General features: G+C 36.8%; 1 protein-coding gene across 2 annotated transcripts in view; it reads right to left on the bottom strand.

Moving 5' to 3' along the window:
* Positions 1-27,227, bottom strand: part of LOC148952912 (uncharacterized) — a 163,690-nt gene that overhangs the window by 97,967 nt on the left and 38,496 nt on the right. The window contains exons 1-2 of one of the 2 annotated variants that reach the window (XM_089088165.1): positions 11,181-11,239; positions 3,837-3,983 (exon numbers count right to left, since the gene is read on the bottom strand). In XM_089088165.1, the coding sequence (XP_088944291.1) occupies positions 3,837-3,983; positions 11,181-11,223 (190 nt within the window). In that variant the 5' untranslated portion in view covers positions 11,224-11,239. Of the gene's footprint in view, positions 1-3,836; positions 3,984-11,180; positions 11,240-27,227 lie in introns of those variants that run through there. The other variant, XM_089088166.1, reaches the window with a different exon arrangement.

Here is a 27,227-nt window from a genome sequence, read left to right as displayed (position 1 = left end):
TCAGATTTCTCCTCAATACTCTATCAAACTTTCACCTTCAGGCACTTAGCCTTAAAAGCATTAGTATCATAGAAGTAGTGGGGGTACATCTTATGAGTATTCTGATTTTGATGATATCCAATTTGACTCTTACATGATTCCTTCAAATGAGCTTCAAAGTTTTTTGACAATCTGTAAGCACCTTGAGTGCTTTGATTTAATTCAAATTTCCCCTCAATACTCAGTCAAATTTTCAAATTCATACATGAAGCCTTAATAGAACTAGTATCATGGTAGTAGTAGGAGCAGTAGTAGCAGAAATAGTGTTGTATTAGTGGTAATAGTAACAGTAGTAGCAGGTACATGTCGCATTTTCGTCAATTGAACATCCCCCTCATTATGGGCCAGAAGTTTCATCTTGATACAGTAAACCGTTGCAAAAATATTACTGATATGCCTGTATCAGCAATCTGTGTGAATTTAGTATATTCGATTTAGTTCAACCTTCCCCTCAACGTTTCCTAACATATTCACTTCAATATCCTCAGTCTTGGTAGTACTCACTACAGAAGTAGTAGTTTTAGTGGCAGTAGTAGTAGTAGAAGTTGCAGTGGTAGTAGCATACAAATATTGCCTTGCCATTCAATTGATCATCTCCCTTATCATTTCCTGAAAAATCAAAGTTAAATACTCAGGCATTCCTGAAATACACACATTTGACAACCCATATACACATAATGTGTTTTGATTAAATTCAACACTCTCCTCAACATTCTCTGAAAGGCTCACCGAATACCATTCATCTTTTTGGAAAGTAAAGGTTTAACATGCCCACCTTTCTCAATATCGTATACTGTATGTAGACAATGGACGATTTGCCTAACTTACAGCCCTTATCTGAGGGCTATGAGGGATGGGGGGCTAATATCCGCAAAAACATAATTACTGGACCTTTCAATAGTTATGAACAAAATAGCTGTCTAAAATTTTTGATTGGGTGCATTTGGAAAATGACGTGCATGGAAGGGGCGGGATGGTTGCCCTCTAATGAGTTTTGACTCTTAAAAATGACACTAGAGCTTACGATTTCCAATCAAATGAGCCCCTTTAGAAGTTTAGACGACCACCCATTCCATAAAAGCCTTATATGCCCCTGGGGCATTACTTACAACCCTTGCCCCTGGGCTCTGGGGGGTTTTGTCAGCACTGGAGGTGTTGTTATAGGATATTTGGACTGTTTTGAACAAAATGGCAATCTCACAATTTTCAATCACATACGTTTGGGGAAAAGAGACCGTCAGGTGGGAGGGGCTAGTTGCCCTCCTATAATTTTTGACTCTTAAAAGGGAACTAGAGCTTTCAATCTCCAATCAAATGCGTCTCCACTAAGGTTTATACTACCAACTTTTCCATAGAAACCTTATACGCTCCTATAGCATAACTTCCAACCCTTGTCCCCAGGCTTTGGGTGGGGGGAGGGGGTGTGTCAACCCTGAAGGCCTTGTTATATGATCTTTGGACTATTTTGAACAAAATAGCTGTCCCAAAACTTCTATCGGATGCATTTACAAAAATGGGACGTGGGGGAGAGGGGGCTAGTTGCCCTCTTATTACTTTTGACTCTTAAAAAGGGTACTAGAACTTTGACCTCCAATCAAATGAGCACCCTCTGAAGTTTATAGGACCACCTCTTCCTTAAAAACTTTATATGTTAAAAATGGGCAACTAATAAAATTTATAGCTCTTGCCCTGAGGACTCTAGGGGGGGGGGGGGTTGATATCCCAAAAAAAACATAATTATTGAACCCAAAAAATATGATTACTGGAGCAAAATAGCAATTTCAAAATTTTGATAGGATGTGTTCTGAGAAATGGAGGGTGTGGAGAGGGGAGCTGGTTGCACTTCAATCACTTTTGATTACCCATTACTGATGTGCCCTTTTGACCCCCTTTTGATGCCTTTTTCATCGTAATTACCTTACTTTACCTTAAATTGCAGCTTGGAGCAATCTAAGTATTTCTCCTTGTAGAGCTAGAGAATTGATCATTTGAGCTTAATTCAGGATTCTTTAGTGACCAGGTGCACCGTGCTGATTCATGGCTTCCCAGTTGAGTTTACATACTATGGAGGACCACTCAGCATCCAGTCTTTGTTTGAAGATGTCCACAGATTCAGCAGTAACAATTTTCTCAGAGAGTTTATTCCAAGTGTTGATGATTCTTGAGGAAAAGAATTGAGCGCAGACTTTGGATAGGGTAGGCTGCTTAACAAGTTTCAAGTGAAGACCTCTAGTTCTTGAGTTAGGACCAACAGTGGGAAATAATAATGGGAGTGTATTAACCCTCAATAACTCATAACCTTATAAGTAGTTGCAATTGCAATTAAAGTTGGAATAGTTTAGCAGGAGTAGTAGCAGTAGTAGTGGTAGTAGTAGCATACACATACTACCTTTTAGTCAGTTGATCTTGCCCTTTCAGCATTCTCCAAAAGTTCTAAATTAATACCCAAATCCATTCTTAAGATTCATCCTTTTGATAACCTGCATGCACATGGTGTGTTTTAATTTAGTTCAAATCACCCCCCCCCCCCCAATATTCCATCAAATTTTCACCTTCACATGCAAAGCCTTAATAGTAGTGTCATAATGGTCAAGTAATAGTAGTAGGAACAAGACTAGCAAAAATAGTATTGTATTAGTAGTAATAGACATAGTAGTAGCAGCAGTATTAATAGCAATAGTAGAAGGTACATGTTGCGTTCTGGGTAGTTGAACATCCCCTTCATAATTCCCCAGAAGTTTCACCTTGATACAGTAACCCATTCCAAAATATTGCTGTTATGCCTATATCAGCAATCTATATGCACATAGTGTGTTTTGACTTAGTTCGACTTTCCCCTCAACTTATCCTCACATAAATGTTGATGGTAAGTCTAGGCAAAAGACAAGAAAACAGAAAAGACCACAACAATATATAAGAGCTACCATCCCCTGCCCAGCTCGTTTTCTCTTAAGTCTAAAATAGACTCTATTAAACAATTTACAGCCAAAACTGTTTTTTCCTGTTTTTTTTAACAACAGATCTTGCAATAATTACAAATTACAGTTGGAACAATTTACCCGTGCTATGCACCCAGGTGCCTGTGCCAAGATTGCCATTGGTAAGCGTGCAGGAAGGTTTAAGTTCAAATCATCAAAAATGTAGGTTTAAATGATAAGTTTGTTCAAATACTAAGTAATTTTACTTAGAATTAAAAGATCCGTTTTTTCTTTAGTTTAAAATTTATTTGATTCTCAATACTATTAGAAAAATCAGACACAAAAAAAAAACAATAATTTTGGCAAAAAAAAAGTCTATATGCCTTAACAGGGATGTTGTATTAAAATCAAAAAATGGGGGGGGGAAATTTTGAAAGGGCTAAAAATGTTTCATATTTACATTCAACATTGTGATTTTAAGACAAAGAGCCCTGCAACAATCGGCTGTATATTTACTGAATTTAAATGAATCAATCAACATAATTGTGTTTCACCTTCTTTATCAAGTGTGCTTATTATGTATATTCTTTCTATATTAAAAAAAATTGAAATCTAAATTTTTATTCAGCATAATCTGCAAATAAAGGACAAAATAATTTATATATCCAAAAAAATTAGGCAGCTGCTCCCACCATTGAAAAGAATAATCCAATCACAAAAATTAAGATTCCATGAAAGTTCGAATCACCTCAAGTTACATATAGATTGAAACAAACAAAGTGTGTCAAAATCTATGTTTATGCTTCATTTTATAAAAAATTACCAAGGTGTATAATAAACAAAAAGAAGCTTGTGTACTCTTTCTTTTTGAAAGCATACCTTCTTTCTTTAATGTAAAAGACCTGACCACAACCTGGGACATGGTGCAAGAATTGCTCTTAAGAGCATCCAAATCATAGGATGAATGAACTTTGTTTGGAACTTCCAAGTGTTTATCAGTCTCAATTTGCAAAGGATCCATGATTTCTGAAAGATAGAGTGATTGACTGATAAGTAAAATACTACAAAAGACATGGTAAGGTAAACTATATTAGCAATAAGCAGAGGCAACTTCAAGTCAATAACGGCTGACAAATCAAGGATAATTAAAAAAAGCTGTCAATCTAAATAAAGAAATGGCATTTGTGATTTCACATCATAAACGGCATCTCTAGAAAATAATTAAGTGGAACAAGGGACATCCAAAATAGACTCAACTCTCTGTGGTTCTTACAAGGGTTGCCCTCAGGTCAAAATAAGTTATAAGATGTTATGAGAAATACTCACACATAGCTTTAAATAAAGACATGTTTTCAGTATAGCATAAATCATGTTCAAGTCTTCAGTTGGAAAGAGGGCATTGACCCTACTCTTCTTTGTGGTAGTTCTGCCTGTTTTGGGTTGGACTGGGCTATTCATTGTAATTTGTTCTTGGGTTCTGCTTGTTCTTGATTTCATTTATTTTTGATAGTATAATAGTAGAATTATAGTAGTCTTTTGCTGAAAAATTACTTGAATTTATTTTTGGTCACCTCTGGTTTAATGTAGCTCTTTAGTCTCATTTGAGAAACTTCTTTTCAGAATTTTTTTTTTACTTAATCTAAATCATAGGACCAGCTCTAGCATGGATATATTCAATCTCAGACAAATATTGCAAAGCAGAAAAATTACATTTAACTGGGCTTGGATGTAAGGCTAACTTTTTTGAAGTGTAAACTAAAAAAAAAAGTTGTACAGTCAGTCAATACTAACTTGCTCAGACCTAACAATCAGAAAATTATAGCTTCGTAATTATCAACATCATATCCAAGAGTAGGTACTCACTCTCTATCAACTAAAATATATATTTCAACCAAAAATTTGTCCAAGACCAGTCACTGACTGATATAGGTACTGACCTAGTTGCCTAACTATACCTTAGATTAAAGGTCAGGTTTGGGGCTACTTGACTTACTTGACTTAAATCCCATTCGTCCTTAAAGGTCGTGTTGGAGCCTCTTTCTTCGTAGTGGCGTGGATGTGCCTTTTGTATGCTTCACGGTCTTCTGCTAGGCAAATAAGGACCGAGAGGCGGTGAGGTGCAAAGTTTTCCTTCCACTTTTTTGGGGGACGACCACGAGGACGAGAACCATGAATTTGGCCTTCGAAGGTGATTTCGGGACACGGGACCGACTCATCCGCTGTACGTGACCGAGCCATCGAGGTTGCTGGAGCTGGATCTTCATGAAAATTGTTAGCTGTACGTTAAGGCGCTCGAGAAGTTCGACATTTGAGATCCTGTCAAGGTAAGTGATCCTGGCTATGCGGCGGAGGCACTTAGTTTCAAATGCTGCGAGTCGACGATTGTCATTTACCTTCAGCGTCCATGTTTCACATGAGTAGATTGCAATGGGGATGATCAGGATATGGAAAAGTCGTGACTTAAGCCACAGAGACAAATACTTGCTTCGCCATGTGGGCATAAGGGCCTTGAAACTGGAACTCGCGAGGACGAGACGTCTTTTAATGTCTTTTGATAGACTGTTGTTGCTGGTGATCAGACTACCGAGGTAAGGGAACTTGTCGACCCACTGGATACTCTCTCCATTAACTTTCAGGTCTGGCTTAACTATATCCTGCAGCGTTCGTGAGCAGCACATAACCTTTGTTTTTTATACATTTATGATTATTCCAAAAGAACTAGTGGCTTCGAGGACGTCGTTAGCAACGGCTTGTAGATCCTCGGGTGTTTCAGCCATTTCGTCGATATTGTCGGCGTAGGCTAGCTTATTTGTCTGAACACCCCCTATATGTGCGCTGCAAGTTGTTTCCACCAGGGAGAAGACTACTGTGAAGAAGAGGTTGAACAGCTCTGGAGACAAGAGGCATCCTTGAAGGACACCTGCAGAAGTCTGGAAACTGTCAGTGAGACCTTCACTAGTCATGACATGACTCCAAAATTTGGAGTACATATCTTTGATAAGATCTACTAGGTTTTGTGGGATTCTGTAATGGAGTAGGATATGCCATAGGCCATTTCTCCAAATAAGGTCAAATGCTTGCCTAAAGTCGATAAAGAGCTGATACAGGTTGCAACCGAATTCCAGATATTTCTCTAAAATTATGCAAACAGTGAAAATTTGGTCAATGGTCAATCTCCCAGGGCGAAAACCGGCTGGGTATTCTTGGATGACTAAGGATGACATGGCTCTGATCCGTTGGAGCAAAATTTGGGTGAAGATCTTGGTAGTTTGACTTGTTAGGCTAACAGGATGGTAATCATCACATATCGCCTTTGACTTCTTCTTGTGTAGCGGAACAATTGTGGCTTCACCCCAAGAAGTTGGGAAATGACTCTTTTGCCAGGCAGCGGATATGATCTTGTTGAAAAGATCTATAAGTGGTTCACACCAGACTTTCAGCAGTTCTGCATGTATTCCATCTGGGCCAGGGGTCTTGTTAGCCTTCAGTGCTTGGATGGCATCCTTGACCTCAGAACGGAGAGGAGGTTGCCTGAGGTCTGAGACACTAGCGGGAAACAGGTCCAGGGCAGCAGGGTTTGGAAGGATATCGGGATTAAGCTTTTCTTTGAAATGTTCCATCTATCTCGATCGGATACCTTCTGTGCTTTGTATCTGGGAGCCGTTTTTATCTAGCAGTGCAAAAGAACTGAGACTTTTCTTGCTTGTTAGCTCACGAACTCTCTTATACACGAAGTATGAGTCACCTTTCCTAAAATCAGACTCACGCTGTTCTCATTTGCCTTTAATGTAGGTGCAATGGGCTCTATGGGTGGATTTTTCTACAGGACGCTTCAACTGCTTATATCTGTCCCTGCTCTCTCTGTCTGACCTGTTATTGTGGTTTCGTTTCTCAGCACATAATAAAAAAAATTTTTTGGTTATCCAAAGCTTTTTATCACCCTTTTTGGTTCCTAGGGTGGACATTGCTACTCTACTGATGATCTTAGAGGAGTCTGTGACCAGTTTATCAATATCCTCTTTAGATAGAGTTATAGGAATATTAGAAAGAAGGTCTGATATTTGAGCAGACAGTTAATCAATGTAGGTCTGGTGGGTTTGAGGGTGTTTGAAAAGATGTGTGTTGAAACGAGCAGGTCTCTTATTCAGCTTTGCGGAAGATTTCAGGCGTATCTTTAGTGCAGACATGACCAGGGAATGCTTGCTGTCGAAATCGCCACCTGCGAGGGTGACAAGTATCTAGCACAGATGATTTCCACTGTCTAGAGACGAGCAAATAATCAATAACAGGTTTTTCCATCCGGCAAGGTCCATATCGTCTTATGATGTTCTCTATGTTTGAAGAGAGTATTGGCAATGGCTAGAACTCTGCAAAGTTCAATGAGGCGTTCTCCCCTCTAGTTAAGTTGTCCAAGGCCAAATTTACCCATAACATCTTTGTTTCCAGCAGAAGCGTCACCAACAATAGCATTGGAGTCGCCAATGACAACAAAAAGGTTTTTTTTTTGGGAACTGCGTCAATTAGGCTTTGCATTTGAAGGTAGAAATTGTCAGACTCTTCATCTGGTTTGCTGCAGTCAGGAGCATAGACTTGTGTGATTGTGATGTTGATTGGTGATCCTTTCATTCATATCATAATGAACCTTTCTGACACAGGCGTTACAGAAATTATCTTTGTGCCTTACTCGACATAAAAAAGCCAACACCTTGGCAATGGACGCCATCGGTTCTTCTACACACTATCAGACTAGTGTTGCCAATCCTTTCTTTGCCAGGGCTAGGGAGGTTTGTTTCTGTAAGTCCCACAATATCCCATTTATATTGGTTTAGTTCATTTAGGACAATATCTATTTTGCCTTGTTTAGCAAGCGTCCTAACGTTCAGGGTTCCAATAGATAAAATTAGTTTAGGGGAAAGCATAGCCTCCAGGTTCAGAGTTGTCAACATTGTTAAAGGGTTTGTATTCACGAGATTCTTGGTCGTCAGATCGTTGGTTGCCCCAGACGCGGTAACTTTGTTGGCTGCGCGGATGCGGTAGTATTGGTTCTCATTCTTGATTGTTTGTACTTAACAGTTTTGAATAAGATAGAAGGTTTCTTGGCTAATTTCAGGACAGCAGTAAGCCACTCCTCTCCAGCCCTAGCAGGGGATGGCTATATCTACTACCAATAATGCACCCTTCTGGCGTCCTGCATCACCTGCAAGTTTCCCATTGCTGGGAGAAGGTTTGTGACTGGCAGGACATGTCCATACACCAATGGGCCCTGCCCAGTGCACATAAGAGGGGCCTTCAACCTCCTCCACCTGAATTTATGGCCCCCAGATCTGGGTGCTCCAGCTATATTTCAAGACCCCCAGAGACTGGGTCCTCCCAGTCTCTGGACTGGGATATGTATGTAATATGTAGTATGTTTGGGGCTACTATATGATATTAATTAACTGAAGTTTTAACAAGATAGGGGATGCAAGACAAAAATAACTGGAAATATTGTTTTGAGTAATGAATTTTGCAAGCTGATTTACGTGGGATGTAAAGCCCAGACTAGGATTTCTACAGGCTCATTGGCCTCTTTGTACAGGCCAATGAGCCTTTGAGGGATTTATAACATCTAATATTGTATGTGTATTTAATGAAGAATAAAACTTATCTTATCTTATCTTAATTAGGCTAGGGAACATAAAACTATCATATCTTTCCCTCTATCTGATAATTACTTGAAGTAAATCTAACTGTTTTTCATGCTGTAGTGGGTGACTTGAAACCACTATATATTGTGTGCTTATAACTGACTGGCAGTGGTTTGAATAGCTATGAGTGGCCCTATACATTGGAATTGGTCAGAAGTAAAGTACTTTCAGTGTTATAACAAGTCAGAAATTTAAAAAACAATCCTTGAACCCCCAAGTTTAATATATGCCCAAAGTACTTATGCTGTTCCCAAGATATAGGAAGTGTATGTTGCATGAACAAAACAAGCATAAGATCAAGAAATATATTTTACTGTGTTTGTAAATAGTTAACATATGACATAATTTAAGTGAAGAAACTTACTAGCGCTACTGACAAAAATTTATTATATTTTCCTATTTCTGGAGAAGCAAAAATATAGACTTTTTGAAACAGCATTCAATGCTTAACTTTATGACACTTGGGTTTTACACCCAAAAGTTAAAGAATTTTTCTTCAATTATGTAGGTGCAGTTGCTTTAGAACCATTTTTAATTTTGCTTGAATTTTGAACATTTCAGGAAATTTTTGGGTTTTGTTTTAAATATCTGGCATTAACTTAATCTTGACACCACATATTTGTTTTACCACTTGAGGTTGAATTAAAAAAAAAAAACAATTCATATTTTTATAGGCAATGTTATGACTGACCAAAATGTAGAAGAACAAATGAATCACTAAAACTGTTTAACCAAATATAGTTGAAAAATATAAAAAGTGGTTTCAAGTCCACCCACTTTGTGGTACTTAATTCCTTTTTAATGCTATTTCTAAATACAAGAATCAAACAATTGCAAATGCACCCTCTCCCCTATGAAATTCTTAATTTTTAATATGCAGTATGTTCTTATCAATCATATTATCATGCTTTGTTCCATTGCTTTATACTTTTTAAAATCATACCAAATAAAATTACCATAAATCATGCACTCGATGAAACAAATAGAAAAGATTGTAGAACTGTAGATACCATGGTGTTTTTTCTAACAATGTAAACATATTCTCAATTTTAACCAAATTTCTTGCCTTCTAAACGAGGTGAAAACAATGCACCAAGAGAATTCAATACAATTGTTTGAAACAAATGTTATTTAAAATGTGCAAAACAATGAAAGGAAACATGATGACCTGAATAATACAAACATGCTCAATATTATAGAGTAAGAATTTAATTGCTTTACTTTTATATATTCTAGGCCAATATCTGTATGTGGGACCACTAGAGAGGAAGTGTGCACTGCCAGAAAAGCCACCATGATATTCAGAAAGAGCATAAAATAAGGAATCTAATAAAAGGACTACTATTTTTATTTAATTAACATGTTTTCTTTAAATATAGACAACCACAACAAATTTACCTAAAGTTTCTTTGGTAAATTTTCTGCTTAGCATAACATTGAGATAGCTAAGAAATACACATATTTTTAGGATCAGAGTTTTGTCCTGAATCCAAATACAGACTAACATTTATTTGAATCAGAAACAAACTTTACTTCTGTCCTCCCTAGGGCTGAAATATATACCCTAAATTGGGTATGAGCACTGAATTTTCTGCAGGTCACTTTTTTTTATCAAAATGAGGTATCAATGTACACTTGAGGCTGATGAAAAGGAAATACTAAAAAATTATGGAAAAATCATAAAGTATTTATTTATATTATTCCTAAAGGTGCATCACTTTACTCCCCCCCCCCCAATGTGTAAACATATAGCCTAAATTATACATTTTAGAAGCATTTTCATTTCTTGATTACACAACTCTTTTGTTCAAATAGAGTTGACAGCAAAGAAGCAATATTGACAAAATCAAGAAACAGAAAAGTATAATATTTGATCTATATATTTGCTCATCAAGGTGTAGGGGGGTGTAAAGTATAGTGAATAAATAATACCAGTATTTAGGACTTTTTTAGATTTTTGATTTTTATAGTGTTTTCTCCTCAAAAGCCCCAGCTGTGCAACAATACCAAAAATAATTTAACAGTTTCTCAAAATAATATAGATTTCATTGTGTACACACAGGGCTGTATCCAGGATTTTGTTTGGGGGGGGGGAACTTTTTATGGGGAGGATGGGGTTTACAAGATCCTCTCAAAGTTTAAAGAGCCATATCAAAATTTTGTTTGCATGTATTTTTGTTATTGCTTTACAAGTCAGACAAAATGTCAAAGTGGGTTCAAAATCCCTATCCCCCCTGGATACAGGCTTGCATGCACACATTTCAGGGTATAGGCTACATTTCAACATTGAAGGTGTGGGGTAAAGTTCTTTTCTGACAAAAATAAATGTTGCATTAAGATACAGAATGAAAGTTGAATTCTAAAAGTTATCACCATACTATATTAATTAGATGGATTAGTGTTTTTTTTTTTTTTATTTGGAGGAAATATATAAACAGGATGATCAGGTAAAATTTATTTTTAATGCAAATGAGAGTAAATTTTTTGCAGTTCATATTATTGACTTCATATTATTATTGATATAAAGAAAACATACCACTCAATGCCTTTTTTATGCTCTTTCCAAACATAATAATCATTTTTGTTGCAAATGAATTTCACCCCCACCCCTAAATATACCAATTCAGGGTATATATTTGCACATCAGGGGGGTGGGGCAAAGTTAATGGCTGATGCAAATGAGAGGTAAGTTTAAACTTTACCCCCATCCCCCCTAATGTGCAATATATACCCTGAATTGGTGTATATAGGGATAGGGGTAAAATTCATTTGGGACAAAAACAATTATTATATTTGTAAACAGCATAAAAACGGCATCCTCTGGTATGTTCAAATTATTTGTAAGTCAGTAATATAAACTGCAGAAAATTTGCCCAAATGAGAGGTAAGTTTAGAAGTGCAAACTAGGTGTATTTATCATTTGGTGCATTTTCAATGATTGTTCCAATAACTTTAGCATAAAGAGTGAGGCATTGAGGAGGGGACAGCCCCTTTCATATACAGAATAATTTTTTTTCATTTTAAGTTTAATGTTGATCCTTACTTTCAGTTAAAAAATTTTGTTTTTTTTATTTAATTCCTGAATGTTTTTGAATTAATATAGCTTTGATTTAGGCTCACCATGCATGAATAATTAAAACAAAATTTGCATATTAATTTTACCTTTTTTTTGGCTAAATAGCTTTTTCAAAATTATCTGATGTAACTTACAAATTAACTTACATAACAAACTTCTATATTTATAAATTTTTATTATGTATATTAGGGGATTTGCCCCCTAGCTAAAGTTCAAATTTTGCTCCAATTCTTTAAGAATGACCCCTTAATCACTAAGGCTGTTAATTAGAATAAATATCTCTGATGAAAGTACAAAAAAAAAATTAGCGTAAAGAGCAAGGTAATGACTGGGGAGCAAACCCAATTGTATGCATAATAATTTCTGTTGGTTTTAAGTTTCAATATTGCTCTTTACTTTCAGTTGAAATCTTTTTTATATTTAATTTCTGATCTTTGTTTAAATAAGGCTGGAAAATCTGGCGTCCCCTTCAAAGCAATGTCCCTTCCCCCATGGAAAGCTCCTCCCATGTAGCTCCCAACCCATCCCCCCAACTACCAGAAAAAATCCCCCTGAATAGTTCTGTATACTTCCCTTTAACCAATACTATATGTAAACATAGGGCAAAATTCATAACTGGCCAACCTTCCCCCAGGAACTGTGGGAGATTAAGTCATCCTCTTTTGATTGGGCAACTTTGGGAAAAAAAGAGCATTGTAGAGGGCCAGTTGCCATCCATTTTTTTGGTCACTTAAAAAGGGCACTTGAACTTTTAATTTTCATTTGAATGAGACCACCCATAATTTTCTAGGACCACTGGGCCAATACAATCACCCCTGGGCTAAAAAAAAACACAAATAAACACATATCCATGATCATTCTCCTGGCAAAAAATACAAAATTCCACATTTTTTCAAATAGGAGCTTGAAACTTCTATAGTAGGGTTCTCTGATATTCTGAATTTGATGGTGTGGTTTTCATGAAAGTTCTGTGACTTTTAGGGGATTTTTCTCCCTTTTTTTCAAAACAAGGCAAATCTTCTCAGGTGTGTAACTTTTAATGAGTAAAACTAAACTTGATGAAACTTATTTATTTGATACAAGTATTAAATCTGATTCTTTTGATGCATCTATTGTTTTCAAAATTCTATTTTTTAGAGTTTTGGGTACTATTGAGCCAGGTTGCTCCTTACTGACATTTGTTTCCACAAACTGTTTGAAATGCTTAAAAGAGAAATCTTTGAACTAAAACCTTATGGTAAATTTGCAGGTGGCACTATAACTTAGCTAGAATGAAAGTGAAAACATCATTTAATGCCTTTTTTATGCTCTTTCATAATTCAATAGGTAAATATTTACCAAAGCATATTATTGAGTTACAACTAAAGTGAATATACCACTCGATGCCTTTTTTTATGCTCTTTATGAATATAATGATCATTTTTGTTGGAAATGAATTTTAGCCCCCACCCCTATATATACCAATTCAGGGTATACATTTGCACATTAGGGTGGGTGGGGGGAAAGTTTAAACTTACCTCTCATTTACATCAGAAATGAAATTACCTCACCCCCCTAATGTGCAAATATATACCCTGAATTGGTAAATATAGGGGTGGGGGCTAAAATTCATTTCCAACAAAAATGATTATTCTATTTGTAAAGAGAATAAAAAAGGCATCGAGTGGTATACTCACTTTAGTCTTAACTCAGTAATATGATTTGGTAAAAAATTACCATTCAATAATCACTTCTGTTGCAAACTGCATCTTGACCGTTAAAGGGGCCCCAAAGGTATTTCATTTTTGTAACCACACAAAGAAGTTACCAACACTAGTTAAGTTTTTGAAAAGTTGGTAAAAAACATATGACTAGTTTATAAATAAGTTGTTCAAGAGTAACATATTCCAAAAATACTTATTTATAACAATTAAAACCTCATTTATTGGGCAACTCAAATATAAACCGTTTTCCTAACGTTTCAAGTTTTTCAAATGTCGGCGCTGAATTTTGCGATTCGAAACTTTGCCGTCGACAATTCAGGGTATATATTTCCACATTAGGGGGGTGGGGGTAAAGTTCGTGGTAAATTAGCAGTGGGCCATATAATGTAGCTAGGATGAAAGTGAAAACATAATTTGATGCTTTTTCATAATTCATATAAAATACCTTCGGGGCCCCTTTAAGGGCTCAAGATACAATTTGAGACAGAAGCGATTATTGAATTATGCAAGAGACTTTCACCCACTCAAGTGCCTGTAATTCCTGCTGTTGCTTATCCTAAACTTGCTTCCAAAATTTGTGGTATGGATATTCCAAAATTTGTAGTACCCTTAATTTCATCAAAGAAAAGGTAACAGCTTATGATTTAGATTTTCCGTCACTTCTCATTCCTTATGCTAGTCCTCATATTGAAAGCACTGCCACCGTTATTGTTTCAAAAGTGTCAACTAAACTTGACGACCCTTCAAAACGGGCTAATGCTATTAATAAAATCCCTGGCCATGAAGCTATTCACAGCATAAAGCCTTCAGGCAATAAGCTGTTTGTTCAGATTAGTCAAAAAGCAGCAGATTTTCAGCGATGCTTTTCCAACCGTATTGAATAGTTGTGACGTCATGATGCAAAAAAAGAAATTTCATGGCATTGCTAAGGGGGTGCCCGCTAACTATGAGGCGATAGTTTTTAAGGAATGTGAAGGTGTCATCGACACTGAACGTTCGGGAAAATCCCTGGCTGTGAAAATTATCTTTGCTGATACTGTAGCCCAGAGTAATAGCCTACGACTTGGGCTCTAGGTGGGTTATGAATCATTCTGGGTCTCTGAATTCCTTCTTCCGCCCCGTTGCTGTCATAATTGTCAATCTCCCAACCACCTGAAAACCAAATGCGATAAGCCAACAAAATGCAGCCGCTGTGCCGGCTCTCATGGCTAATCCCGTGATTCTCCCTGTGTGTTTGATCCAAAATGCGCTAATTGCGAGGGTCATCACGCATAGTATAGCCTAGAATGTCGTATTCTGCGTGATGTCCTGAGAAAACGTGTGATTCTGAAATGACTGTCGAATTGTGCGTCTCAATCTGCCCTTTTAATATCAATGGCACGAAAGATAAAGATGGTTCATTAAATCAAAAATCAATGATTTTGACATTTTGTTCTTGCAAGAACATTTACTTCCTGCCATCTCCATTAACTCTTTACGAAAAAGTAGCCGCCATATTGTCTTTACCACCAATGCCCGAAAAAAAAATGCCGACTTTCCGGGGGCCTTGTATGTGATATCAAACGATTAGCTACTCCTTTGTCACCTATCTTATTTCATTCCTCTGATAATATTATGGCAATACGACTTGGTCACCTTGTATTTATAAATTTATATCTTCCCTGCGATCAGAAACGTCTAGTTTCACTTACTAAGTTTTCTAGTCCCTGGTCATCCCTTAAAATTCTGTTATGGAATATTGAAAAGCATGGGTATCGTAAGCTAATGACTGGTGATATCAATTGTGATGTTCAAAGCTCCTCTACTCGTACCAACTTAGTTTAAGATTTGTTGCCTATTGGTTACCGCATAGTACCCAGAGCTCCTAATTACAGTTTTATTCAGAATAGTGGTACTGTGACCAATATTAATCATTGTATCTGCTCTGCCGATGTTCCCTGTTCTGTTGTTAATGTTGACGAAGACGAACGTGACTTTGACCACCTTCCATTTTTCCTTACTGTGACATTAACCGCTGATCCATCTATGTATTCTCATGCTGCTAATAAAAAATGGTATATGAAACATGAGGGCAGCACATTCAGCTGGATTTTCTATTTTCCGACCCTAATCGCTCCGTTGTCCTGTATCAATATTCTTTCTAATGTATAGCGCGCGACCGTTTTCTCGGAACAATTCGGAGGATAGTTGAATGTTTATTATCTTCGCTTAGTTAAGTGCATAAAACAAGCTGAAAATGTGGCTGTCCCCCTTGTCCAGGTTAAACTCAAATTCCAATTTAGAAAGAAGACCCAGGTCTTAAAGCCGTCAAAAATCGTGCTAAACTCTGGCTTCGCATGCGGATTGCGTGTGGGTGGCCCTTGCGAGGCCAAGTGTTTGATATAAAAAGTAAGACAAAAGCGGATTTTAAACGGTATCTTCCTTTGGTTCGTAGTCGGGGAGCCAAAGTTGAAAAAGTCGTCAAATAACGATTTGTAAAAAACATTTTGGTACATGAGTTCTGACTTTTGGAAACAATGTTTTTGAACATGCTGATTCCATTTATTTCGGGAATTGCGACCACCAAAGTGCGCTTCATAGTTTAACATGAGGTCAAAGTTTCGACTCAATCATCTATGGTAAAAAATTATAAGCCAATTTCTAGAATTTTAATTTAAGATATTATGCTAGATGGCGATTGCAAGAACAACTGCAACGCCATCGCCTACGTATGTTTTTTCATTTTTGTTTACAAACAGAAAATAAAAAACGAAAAAGAAGGTATAGTTTTTTTCACTTCTTTTTTTTTATTATTGTTAATTATTCTAAGATTAATGCTTAAGTATACCTAGTTAAATAATTGACAGATAATTCTGCTTTAAGCTTCTTATACGCTAGGCTGGTCCAGCCTATTTCATGTAGACTAGCATATGCTTAAATTAACTGCTGTGGAAGAAACCTTGCCACTAGCCTAGTAAATCTCCAGATAAAAATTACATTATGGTTAGATAAAAGCTTCTTGTTCTAAGAATTCAATTCAAATGTTTAAAGTTAGGCAATAGCCTATTAAATACCAAAATGTGGCCCATGTTTAGCTAAAGCAAGTAATCCCAATCCTATGGGATCCCACCTATGGGTACTTCTGGTAGATTATAGGATCTGATGGATGGCAGTGTGTGTTTTTAAAATGTTTTGTTGTAAAGTGTCTTTCTTATGGCAGTGTATGTTTTTAAAATGTCTTGCTTAAAATGCCTTGGTTAATACTTTTACAAAGAATATCAGATTGGATCATGTTTTATGGTTATTAAATCTGGTATTTTTGCTCAATTTTTGTCTAAAGGCCTGCACCTAATTACTAAAACTAGAAAAGCCATAAACTCACATTGTATTCTCTTATTATTTGCCTGTCTTTTGGCAGCTTCCAAAACATGCCATCTTGCTGGTTTGCTGTTTACATTTTCATCCTGTGAGATGGTGAATTCCTATGATTGCTCACAATACCCAAGGTAGGTTCAGCATGCCATACCAAGGTGTCCACAAGTGGACTATGCTTGTAAAAGCTGTGCAAACAGCACATTTTAAGGCTGAAGGCAAGCTCAAAACACAAAACCTAATTCTGGTGTTGTTTAACCCTGTCAGACCAGTAGGTGAATTGAAATTCTATTGTTTCCCGTTAAATTTCATTCAAGATAAAATGCTTAAAAATAAAACAGAGTAAAAAAGAAAGATAAGGGACTGGGGTCCACAAGGAAAAAAGGCAGTTTTTTTCTGTCTTACTTCACAAAATGTTGGTTGGATTCTCTGCAAGTGCCATGGGTGTCCCAAGATAAATACTGCAGGGGTACATGAACAAAGTTGAGAAGCTGAATATCCCTCAACAAAGTCTGTACCTGAGTTTCTTTATACCCTGTTACAACACATACCATAATAAATATCTGCAGAGGAACAAGAAAAAGGAATAAAAACATGCTTGAAAATGATAGCTGGTCTGCATTTTGACTGTTTTCCCCTAGAAGCACATGAACTTGCATACACTTATGCCATTACTAAGAGTATAAAAGGACCTGATAACAGGAAATGTAAAGGAAGTTGAGACAGTGGAGGAATTGCAGGTAAAGATTGGTACCATGGTTCTATGGATTGCTGTAAAACTCTATTGGCTAGAATGCCATAAGGTACAAGCTTAGGACAGGCAACTACTTTCAACTGTCACTCTGTAGGAGCTTTCTTTGACAACTTCGAGCAAGGTATAGATAAACACATGTTCAAACCACAAGACATTTGGAATGTTGACAATGTGAGTCTGAATAACATTTACAAGCATGGTAAGATCATTGCACAGTGAGGCCAGACATAATTAGGGAAGCTCATGTCAGCAGAAAGAGGTCAGTTGACCATCATTTGTGCTGGTGTTAATGCATTGGAAATACAGTCCCTCCTCTACTTGTTTCTCCAGGAAAACAGTGCCTGGACTGGAAATTTTGCTCAAGGGAGCTTTACTAGAAGATATCATGATCAGCTCAGAAAGTACTTCTGGCTGGATGACTGCCTCCCATTTTTTGCTTAACTAGTTAACTTACAGCAGTTTATCAATCAAGTCAAACCCTCCAAATAGTCACCTGTACTTCTGAAAATAGATGACCAGTGCCTTATACAATTGCATGCACACTCTAGGATGCTGGGTTTAGATTGTCCTTTTGGTAATGGCAAGGAATTGAGAGGACGATGATAACACAGTCTTGGTATGGATGCAGAAATTTTATCTGTCATCAACAATGACTCCATGATCTCTTGATCATGACTGGCTTTAAGGAAATACTACTGGTGTTGATTGTTTTTGCTTTTAATTGTTGATTGTTTTTAGTTTTTTACCAATAATGAATGCAAGAAGCCATTTATCACCCCCAATTTCCAAGACTGTCAAGATCAATCTGGATAGATTGCAAATCAGAAGCTATGGTAGCTTTACCCACTAATTTAGAGTCCTCTGTATACAGAGTTAGAAGATTAGGAGCATCATAGGTATAGAAGTTGAGGAGGCTTGGTCCAAAAATAGTACCCTGAGGGACACCACTTAAATCTATTACCTTAAATCGCACTTGCTAGCGATAGGACAAATCCTGTGTCTGCCAGCTTCAGTGATGATAGTTAATCATCACCTGTGGCGTCCCAAATGGTGCAACACGGTTTGTTGAGCCACTCCCTATCCACTGATGACTTGAACACTATTATAAAGGAGAAAAATGAGGAACACCAACATAACCAAAAATTCTGACAACTTGGGTTCTATCTCATAGAAATTCATGTAAGCTGTAACCATTTTGTAACAGAAAGGTCTGTAGCTGCAGCTTTCAACTTTGTGACAAGGAACTCATGGCAAACTTTATCTAAAGCTTTTGCTAGGCCAAGGAGGATCATGCAGACAGGAGAATTTTTGTAAAGTAGTGCTGTAACATAATCATTCTCAAAATGCTGGATTTAAGCTTGATTCACAAACCCTTCAAACACTTGGACAACAGTTGAAGTTATGCTGATGGGATTGTAATTTTCAGTACAATCATTCAATTATTTTTGTAGATAGGAGGGATGTGTGACCTTTGCACTCAGAAGGTAGTTTCTGCTCTTGGAGAAACAGCTGAAAGAGGTTGCATATAAGAGAGCTGAGGAAACAATCCCTGTCTCATCCTTTAGACTTATTGACATCAAGTTTATCAAAAATAGCAAGAATCATTTGTTCATTAATTAACAATATAGGTATTGGACTAGTTATAGGATGTGATGGCATTGCAGGAACAGATACATAATTAGGACTCCTAGCAGAAACATGTTTCCTGAAAGATTTGGGATGTTCTTTAATATCAGAGGCAATATTTTCCTCATAATGGGGTTTCAGTTTCCTAATGACACTAGAAACAAGATTTTGAGCCTTTTTGTGTTTTAACAAGTTGTTCTGGGTCTATTTGTATTTTTTCCTGGGTTTGGCTTTCTTATTGATCAGTCTTTTGACTTTTCTTTTGGGAAATGGGAGCATTTTGGGTTGCTTTTGAAAGGGGATCCAAGAGTGTTTTTTATTTGGAGATAAGATAACTTCATTGAAGTTTAACTATGATTCATTTATATAATTTGTAATGAATTCTGCCCAATTAATTATGCAAATTCCCAGTTTCCCCGCCCCTAGCTAAAATTGAGTTTCTTCAAAAATCTTGTCAAAACTAAGATAAGCCGGCATAATTCAAGCATCCACAGAAACAGGTCAGTTTTCTTTAGTACATTTTTACCTTTATGGTACTATATGGCTCATATTTCAGTTTTTATTGTAATTCAACTTGATTTTGCAAAATTAGCTCTATCCTTGCCCCCACCCAAACAGGATTTTGAAGAAAATACGCCACTGCTGGACCCCTTCTCAGGAGGTCGAAAGTGCACTGATTAAAGCACAGTATATAAGTAATAGAGTATATAAAAGCTATGACAGGTAAACCCTTTTACCGCTGTGTGAGAGCCCACCAAATTGTTGCGGAAGCTTTGTGCAGGATGTATTTTGAAGCTTTCGAAGATCATTGTTTAGCGTTTGGTAAAGATACAGAAGTGATGGATCGCGTAGAGAAGGTGCTCTCAGAGATCGATGTGAATAGCAGTTGGGGTACTGTAACAGGTGCGATAAGTGATCTGCAATCGACTTTAGAGTACTTTGACAGCTTCCTCGAGACATCGTTTACTTCAAAACTATGGTTACAGTATATGAGAATGTGCTTCATCCTGATGGACTTTTTAATTGCAGAAAGGTCAGGAGATTGGTGGCGACATCTCAAAGCAGCAAGTTTAATGATCCCATATATGGCTGCATCTGGACATAATAAATATGCAGAATGTTTGACACTATATTTGAGAGAAATGGCCTGTGCTCCTCAGAAACTGATTGAAATATTTAAGGAAGGTTTGTTCAATGTGAAAAGGACTCCTGGCTCAATGAATTGTGTCGCACCGGACCATGCGCTAGAATCCTCACTAACTCTGGAAGCAAAGCAAAAAAGTGGATTAAGAGGTGTTACTCTGAACAAAGCAGCAGTTGCCAAGTGGACACTGACATTGCCATTTTGCTCGAGAGTATCCTCTTCCCTTCAGTCGATGGCAGGACTGGATGGGGCGACTGAGTTTGACAACAATATTTTGCAAAGCCATGACAAGACAAATAGCCTCGTAGACAAGTCAGTTAGTATTCTTGAAGAGCATATACATCCTTTTAAATATGATGAAGTGCCGTTGGTGAGTGTGATCACTCTTGAAACTGCTGATATAGCAATAGCGGAACGGATTGTCTCAGCAGAGAAGATAGGATTGGATGCTGTAGAGGATTATTTAAAAGGCAATTCTAGTGCTTTTTCAAAGATCAAGGTTCAAACCATGGAAAGCTGCTTAAAACCTACCCAAAAGACGAAACGTACTTTTGCTAACCCAGTAGAAGAACTAGAAGCAGTTAAAAAAGTTCTGCTGAATGTTGTTAAAAATCCAGGATCAGCAACTGACATGCTAAAAAAGATACTTCAGCATGAACCTCGAGTATTCCCCGGCATTGTTCGAAGCGCAATCCGAGGGATTCCGATTAAGAACAGGAAAGAAATCTGATCTGATAAACTTTATAGAAGGGTTGTCTTGCCTAGATTGTAAGGCCTACTCTTTGCCAGTGTTTGATGTCAATTCGAGGCTATCTCTCATTCTGGACTTTATGCCGCTCTTAAGGACTATGACTCCGTCAAGGGATGAGACATTGTCTGATTTTTCAAGAAGGTTGACGAGCAAGGTTTTTAGTCAGCTCCCGGAAAATCTATGCCAACTGCATTTAGTTTCTGACCGGTATGACGGAATTTATGGAATCAAGGACCCAACTAGCTCACCAGTATGCTTAAAAGACAGTAGTGGCTGCCATAGATGAAGGGATGAGCAGAGTTTGAATGTCAGTACCACATATAGTTACAACATCAAACTCGGTGATTCATGGCAATCAATTCTTAGAAGTTCTTCGTGCAAAGCTAACTTAGTGGCTTTTATTTATTAGTTTTGGAGCAATCTTGGAAGTAAAAGTAGGAACTTTGACATGATACTTGCTGGAGGTTTCCCTGATCGTCGACATGTTGGCATATTGCCTAGAAAAGGATCCCTGGAACCTTTGCCTCCTCTTAGTCTTGAGCTTGCAAGCACACATGAAGAAGCAGACATGCGTGTAGCAGTCCATGTTGCTTCCAGCTTTAGGAATGGAAGTTCTTCTGTCATTGTTCGGGCCAATGACACAGATATTCTGGTGATACTTTTGCAACACTACTCTACGCTGTTAGCTACGAAAGCGAACAAACAGAAGGAGCTAGTCCTCCAAGTCCCTGACAGAGTTGTCCCTGTGCACTAGCTAGCTAGGTCTCGTCCCCGGGACTTTATTGACAGCATTGGACTTCTACACTGCCTTAGCGGCACTGACGCGACGAGCTTTACATATTCTGTGGAGAAGAAGACATTTGTGAAAACAGCTTTGAAATTTGATCTTGTTAGTGACATGGCGAAACTGACGAGAAAAGTCAAGATTGACCTCGTCAACATATCAAATTATATTGAGGAAGTGACGGAGGTGGCAAGAAAAGTAACAATCGAAGCCTATGGAAAGAATCCTACTGACTTTAACTCCTTGAATGACTTGCGAGTGCACTTATTCCATAGGAAAAAATCATTAAAAATCTTCCGCCCACTGAAAACAGCTTTAAATATCACATCCTTAGAGTTGTATATCAGTGGGGAATCGTTTTACAGGCTATGGAGTCTGAACCAATAGTTTTAGACCCCCTAAATTTCGGATGGGTATACAGTGACGCTTTCGGGGTTATTCCTCTGACAAATTCATTGTCGCAGTGGCCGATTTCTATAAACCGTATTGCAGTTCATTGCAAGTGTAGAAATATGTGTATTGGAAAGTGCTCCTGTGCTGGAATCCGCAAGTGCGACTTGCTTTGTGCTTGTGCTGGGTCATGCGATCTTTCTGAAAGTGACGACGAGTTTGACTAAATAATAACTTAAAAAACATTGCTAAACATATTTAAATTATGTATATTCGACCAATCGTATGTTAATAAAATTGTAAAAAGCAAAAGCTTGTAAAAGCAGTTTGAAGCATATTGAAGCTGTTGTTCTTGAAGCAGGATTTTTTTTTTTATTTTTTTTATTTTTTTTTTTTTTTTTTTTTACTGATGTGGTAAATTAACGATCGCCTAATTTTTTGGCTAGGTATAAAAAAGACAACTACAATATTCTAGTAGAAAGCTGGACTTAGTCTGAGTGAAAAAATCAACGAACTTAGTTGCAAAAAACCACCAAGCGCACCTTTGGCGCTTATATTCCCGAGATATTCGTAATCAGCATGGTCGATTTAGTCTAAAACCTCTCTCAAATCACTTGTCCCCCTCAGATTGCTATTTTGTCAGATTTTCAACTTTGGCTCCCCGACTATCGATATAATGGTGCTGAGTTCCCTAAAAGTGGAGTACAATGCAAAGAAGTCATTAATACATCTAAGTTTGATTGATTAGGGACCAGTGATATTATCCCAGATTCGTCTTGGCTTGGGCATTATAAAAATTTTTTTTTTTTTGAAGATTGATTATAGTGTTCATTATCATTTTCAGTGCTTATTTTCTAAATTTCTGTCACCTAGTCTTTTGCAACGTCATGTTATTCCCGTCTCAACTAAAAGTATTGTTAATTGTATGCTTAAGCTTAAGTCCAAACCAAGTGATCTTGAGGGGATTAGCGCTCACCATTTACGTTGTGATTGTCCGTCACCAGTCGCTCAGCTCCAGTTACTTTTTCAGTTCTGCTTATGTTTGTCAATGGTGCCTGATTCCTTCCTTTGCGGAACGATAAGTTCGAATCTTAAACGCCGAAGAGACCCATTTGATTGCAGTTCATATAGGCCCATCACTGTTGCTTGCAGTATTAGCAAGGTTTTTGAATATGTTCTGCTTCCATATATTATTGAACAAACTGCGAAAGACTCAAACCAATTTGGATTTCAACCTCATATTGGGTGTCAACATGCGCATAAGGTTTTAGCTTCAACTCTTTATGATGCCCAGTCTAAAGGTTATGAATTTCATATTTGCCCTTTGGATTTGTCTAAGCCTTCGATAGTATTTGCCATTCACAAATGTGGCACTCTTTGTCAGAGTTCGGAGTAAACCCTTCTGTTATACATGTACTTAAATTTTGGTATAATAATTCATTTCTTCGTTTAAAATCTGGTACAGGGTACTGCGTTTATATGCCAGTTCAATCTGGAGTACGATAGGGTGGAGTGCTATTACCCTATCTATTTACTGCTTACATTCAACATGTGTTATTAGGAATCAAGCCTTCGCATTTTCATAATTTATCTGATGTGTCTTATATTGCGTATGCGGACGACCTGCTAGTTTTTGGATATGCAAAAATTGTGCCTAACCGTGGAAAATTATCACGCCGAGCCTTAGCTAAAATGTATTCCACATATTGTGACCATTCTGTCTTGTTTTTAAGTAGAATGTGTTCGTTTTTGAATAAAAATGATTTGCGCCAGATCCGTATCACTTATTTTAGATATTAAATAAAAAAAAACAAGTTTTTTAAACTGAAAGTAAGGAGCGACATTAAAACTTAAAACGATGAGAAATTATTCCGTATATGAAAGGGGCTGTCCCCTCCTCAACGCCTCGCTCTTTAGGCTAGTTTTCTATTGTTTTGAAAAGTAGAGTTGTGAGAAAGAGTGAAACTTTAGCGTACAGAGCGGGGCGTTGAGGAGGGGACAGCCCCTTTCATATACGGAATAATTTCTGTTCGTTTTAAGTTTTAATGTCGCTCCTTACTTTCAGTTTAAAAAACTTGTTTTTTTTATTTAATTTCTGATCGTTTTTTAGTTAATGCAGCTTTTATTTGCATAAAAATTTTACTTTTCTTTTGCTAAATGGATGTCTTTACAAATTAACTTACGTAACGAACTTCTATATTCGTATATTTTTCATCTGGCGAAAAATAAAAAGTTGCAGATTTTTGCAGATATGAGCATGAAACCTATGCAATAGGGTTTTCTGATACGCTGAATCTGACGTTGTGTTTTTCATTAAAATTCTTTCAGTTCTAGGGGATGTTTCCCCCCTCTTTAAAAAATCTAGTAAATTTTCTCAGGGTCGTAGCCTTTGATGAGTAATACTAAACTTGATAAAATTTATATATTTAGAATCATCATTATAAACACATTTTTTTGATACATTTATTGACATCAAAATTCCGTTTTTAAAAGTTTCGATTACTATTGAGCCGTATCGCTTGTTTTTTTTATTGTTTTTTTTTATTGCGTATATATTATTACGTATATGAGGGGGTTGTGCCCGTAGTGAAAAACAACCTCTTTACGTTAAAAGTAAAAAAAAAAAAATTATTCAAAAAACCCAGAATCAAAAAGGCCTGTTAATTATAATAGATATATATTTTTAAATCAATAAAAAAAAACTGTATCGTAACGAGCGTGGTATTGACTTGGGGGACAACCCCCTCACATACGTTATAATTTCTTTTCGTTTTAATTTCTAAAATTCCTTCTTACATTTAAGTTTAAAAAACTTGTTTTTTTTTTATTTAATTTCTGATCGTTTTTTAAATTATTCTTGGAAATCCGGCGCCCCCTTCATAGAAATGTCCCTTACCCCAAAGAAACATCCTCCACGGAAAGATTCTCCAGAGTCACCCCCTCCTCTATCCCCCCCCTCCGGAAAAAATCCTTCCTGAAAATGGTTGTATACTTCCCAATAACCAATAAATAATGCTGGCAAGTCCGGCGCCCCCTTCATGGCAATTTCACTTCCCCCATGAAAACTTCCTTCGTGAACAGATCCTCCAACATAACCACCGACCCACCCATCCCTCCCACTACGAGAAAAAAACCTCCTGAAAACTTCTGTATACTTCCCAATAACCAATACTATATGTTAACATTGGGTAAAGTTCATAACTTTTAGCCTTCCCTGTGGGAACTTCGGGGGATTAAGTCATCCTAAAAGACATATTTATCATATTTTCGACCATGCTGAACAAAATGGCTATCTCAAAATTTTGATTGGGTGACTTTGGGAAAAAAATAAGCGTGGGAGGGGTCCTAGTTGCCCTCCATTTTTTTGGTCACTTAAAAAAGGCACCAGAATTTTTAATTTTCGTTCCAACGAATCCTTTCATGACACTATATGACCACCACTGGGTTGATACGAACATGTATGGGAAAAAAAACAAAAAAAAAACAAACAAATAAACACGCATCTAGAAACATTTATCGTGCAAAAACTTTAAAATTATGCATTTTTGCAGAGAGGAGCTAGAAAATACTATAGTATGGTTCTCGGGGAATATGAAGATGGTGTTATGATTTTCATTAAGGTTCTATAACTTTTAGAGGGTCTTTCCCCCTTTTTTTGAAAATCAGCCAAATTTTCTAAGGCGCGTAACTTTTGATGAGTAGCACTAAACTTGATAAAATATATATATTTGAAATCAGCATTGAAATCTGATTCTTTTGATATATCTATTGGTATCAAAAACCCGTTTTCTAGAGTTTCGGTTACCATTGAGCCGGGTCGCTCCTTACTTACAGTTCGTTACCACGAACTGTTTGATTGCAAATTTTTACTGTACCTTCCCAATTTATATCGTAATACACTTTTTATTGAGAAGTATGGTGCTACCGACATTATCCAATCGTTTGAATTGCTTAGTACTAATTTAACAAGACATGCCTTTGTGTCCCTTGGCCCAAACCATAATATTATCCATGTGTTTTGTCGGTGATTAAGGTTTAAGTCATCTTTGTTTCTGTGTATTTGACTTTTTTTCCTTTTTAACGTGCTTTACTCCGCTTGTTTTGTATAAAGTGGGTTATACATAAATTATTATTATTATTATTAGTATATGTTGTAAATGCAAATTATTATTTGTTAATTTTTCTTCCCTTTTACAGGTCTGCTTAAGTTAACTTTTATCAAAGACCATGGATTTTTCGAGGATAGGCTGTCAGAGAACAGTTGTCCTTAGGCTATGATTTTTGAATGTTTTCCCAAATGCACTTTAGGACACATATTTAGTGCATTTCCCAAAACACTTTTCCCCATATATTTGGGAGTGATGTTTACTGATATTGTGTGTCGATTATAAAAGTAAATATGTCCAGCTTTTATATCCAATGATTTTTCACATAGTGAAATAGAAAAAAAATTGGAAAAATGGGCTGCAATTTTTTAACTATTCTCAAAAGTATAAGGGTTCTTTAAAACTAATTTCTAATGGAGGGTTTATTGTAAATAATGGTTTTTGTTTCCATCTTTGGCATAGATGCTGGGTGTTTATGTAAGTGATATATGAGATTTCTGGCAGCTGAGGTTTATGATGCCTAAAAATCTCAGTTTATTAAATAATTTCCTGCTTTTACGTTTAGAATACTCCTTAGAAAAGCACATATCTTCTATCCTGACTAATAAAAGTGACCTGACTAGCTTTGGCTGAAGCGCCATGAGAAAATGATCAAAACAACTTATATATCATATACTAGCTGCATTTCTGTTCTAAATAAGACTTTGAAATAAAAGAAAGCACCATTTTTGCAAAATTGTTCTTTCCATTTTGGGTTTAAAATATGCATTATATAGGAGTTACAGAAAAACAACTTGATAAAAGCATTAAAATAAACTATTTCAAGTATAATGGGGGGGGGTTGCTTAAGGGAATGATTTTACTTTGAGTTGAGAGGTAGCAGAATTAAGGGCTTCAA

The sequence above is a fragment of the Artemia sp. Qi Xiang Cuo genome, chromosome 4 (genome assembly GCF_049724085.1).
Source record: "Artemia sp. Qi Xiang Cuo chromosome 4, ASM4972408v1, whole genome shotgun sequence".
Lineage (NCBI taxonomy): Eukaryota > Metazoa > Arthropoda > Branchiopoda > Anostraca > Artemiidae > Artemia > Artemia sp. Qi Xiang Cuo.
This window is presented reverse-complemented; position numbering and strand designations above follow the sequence as displayed.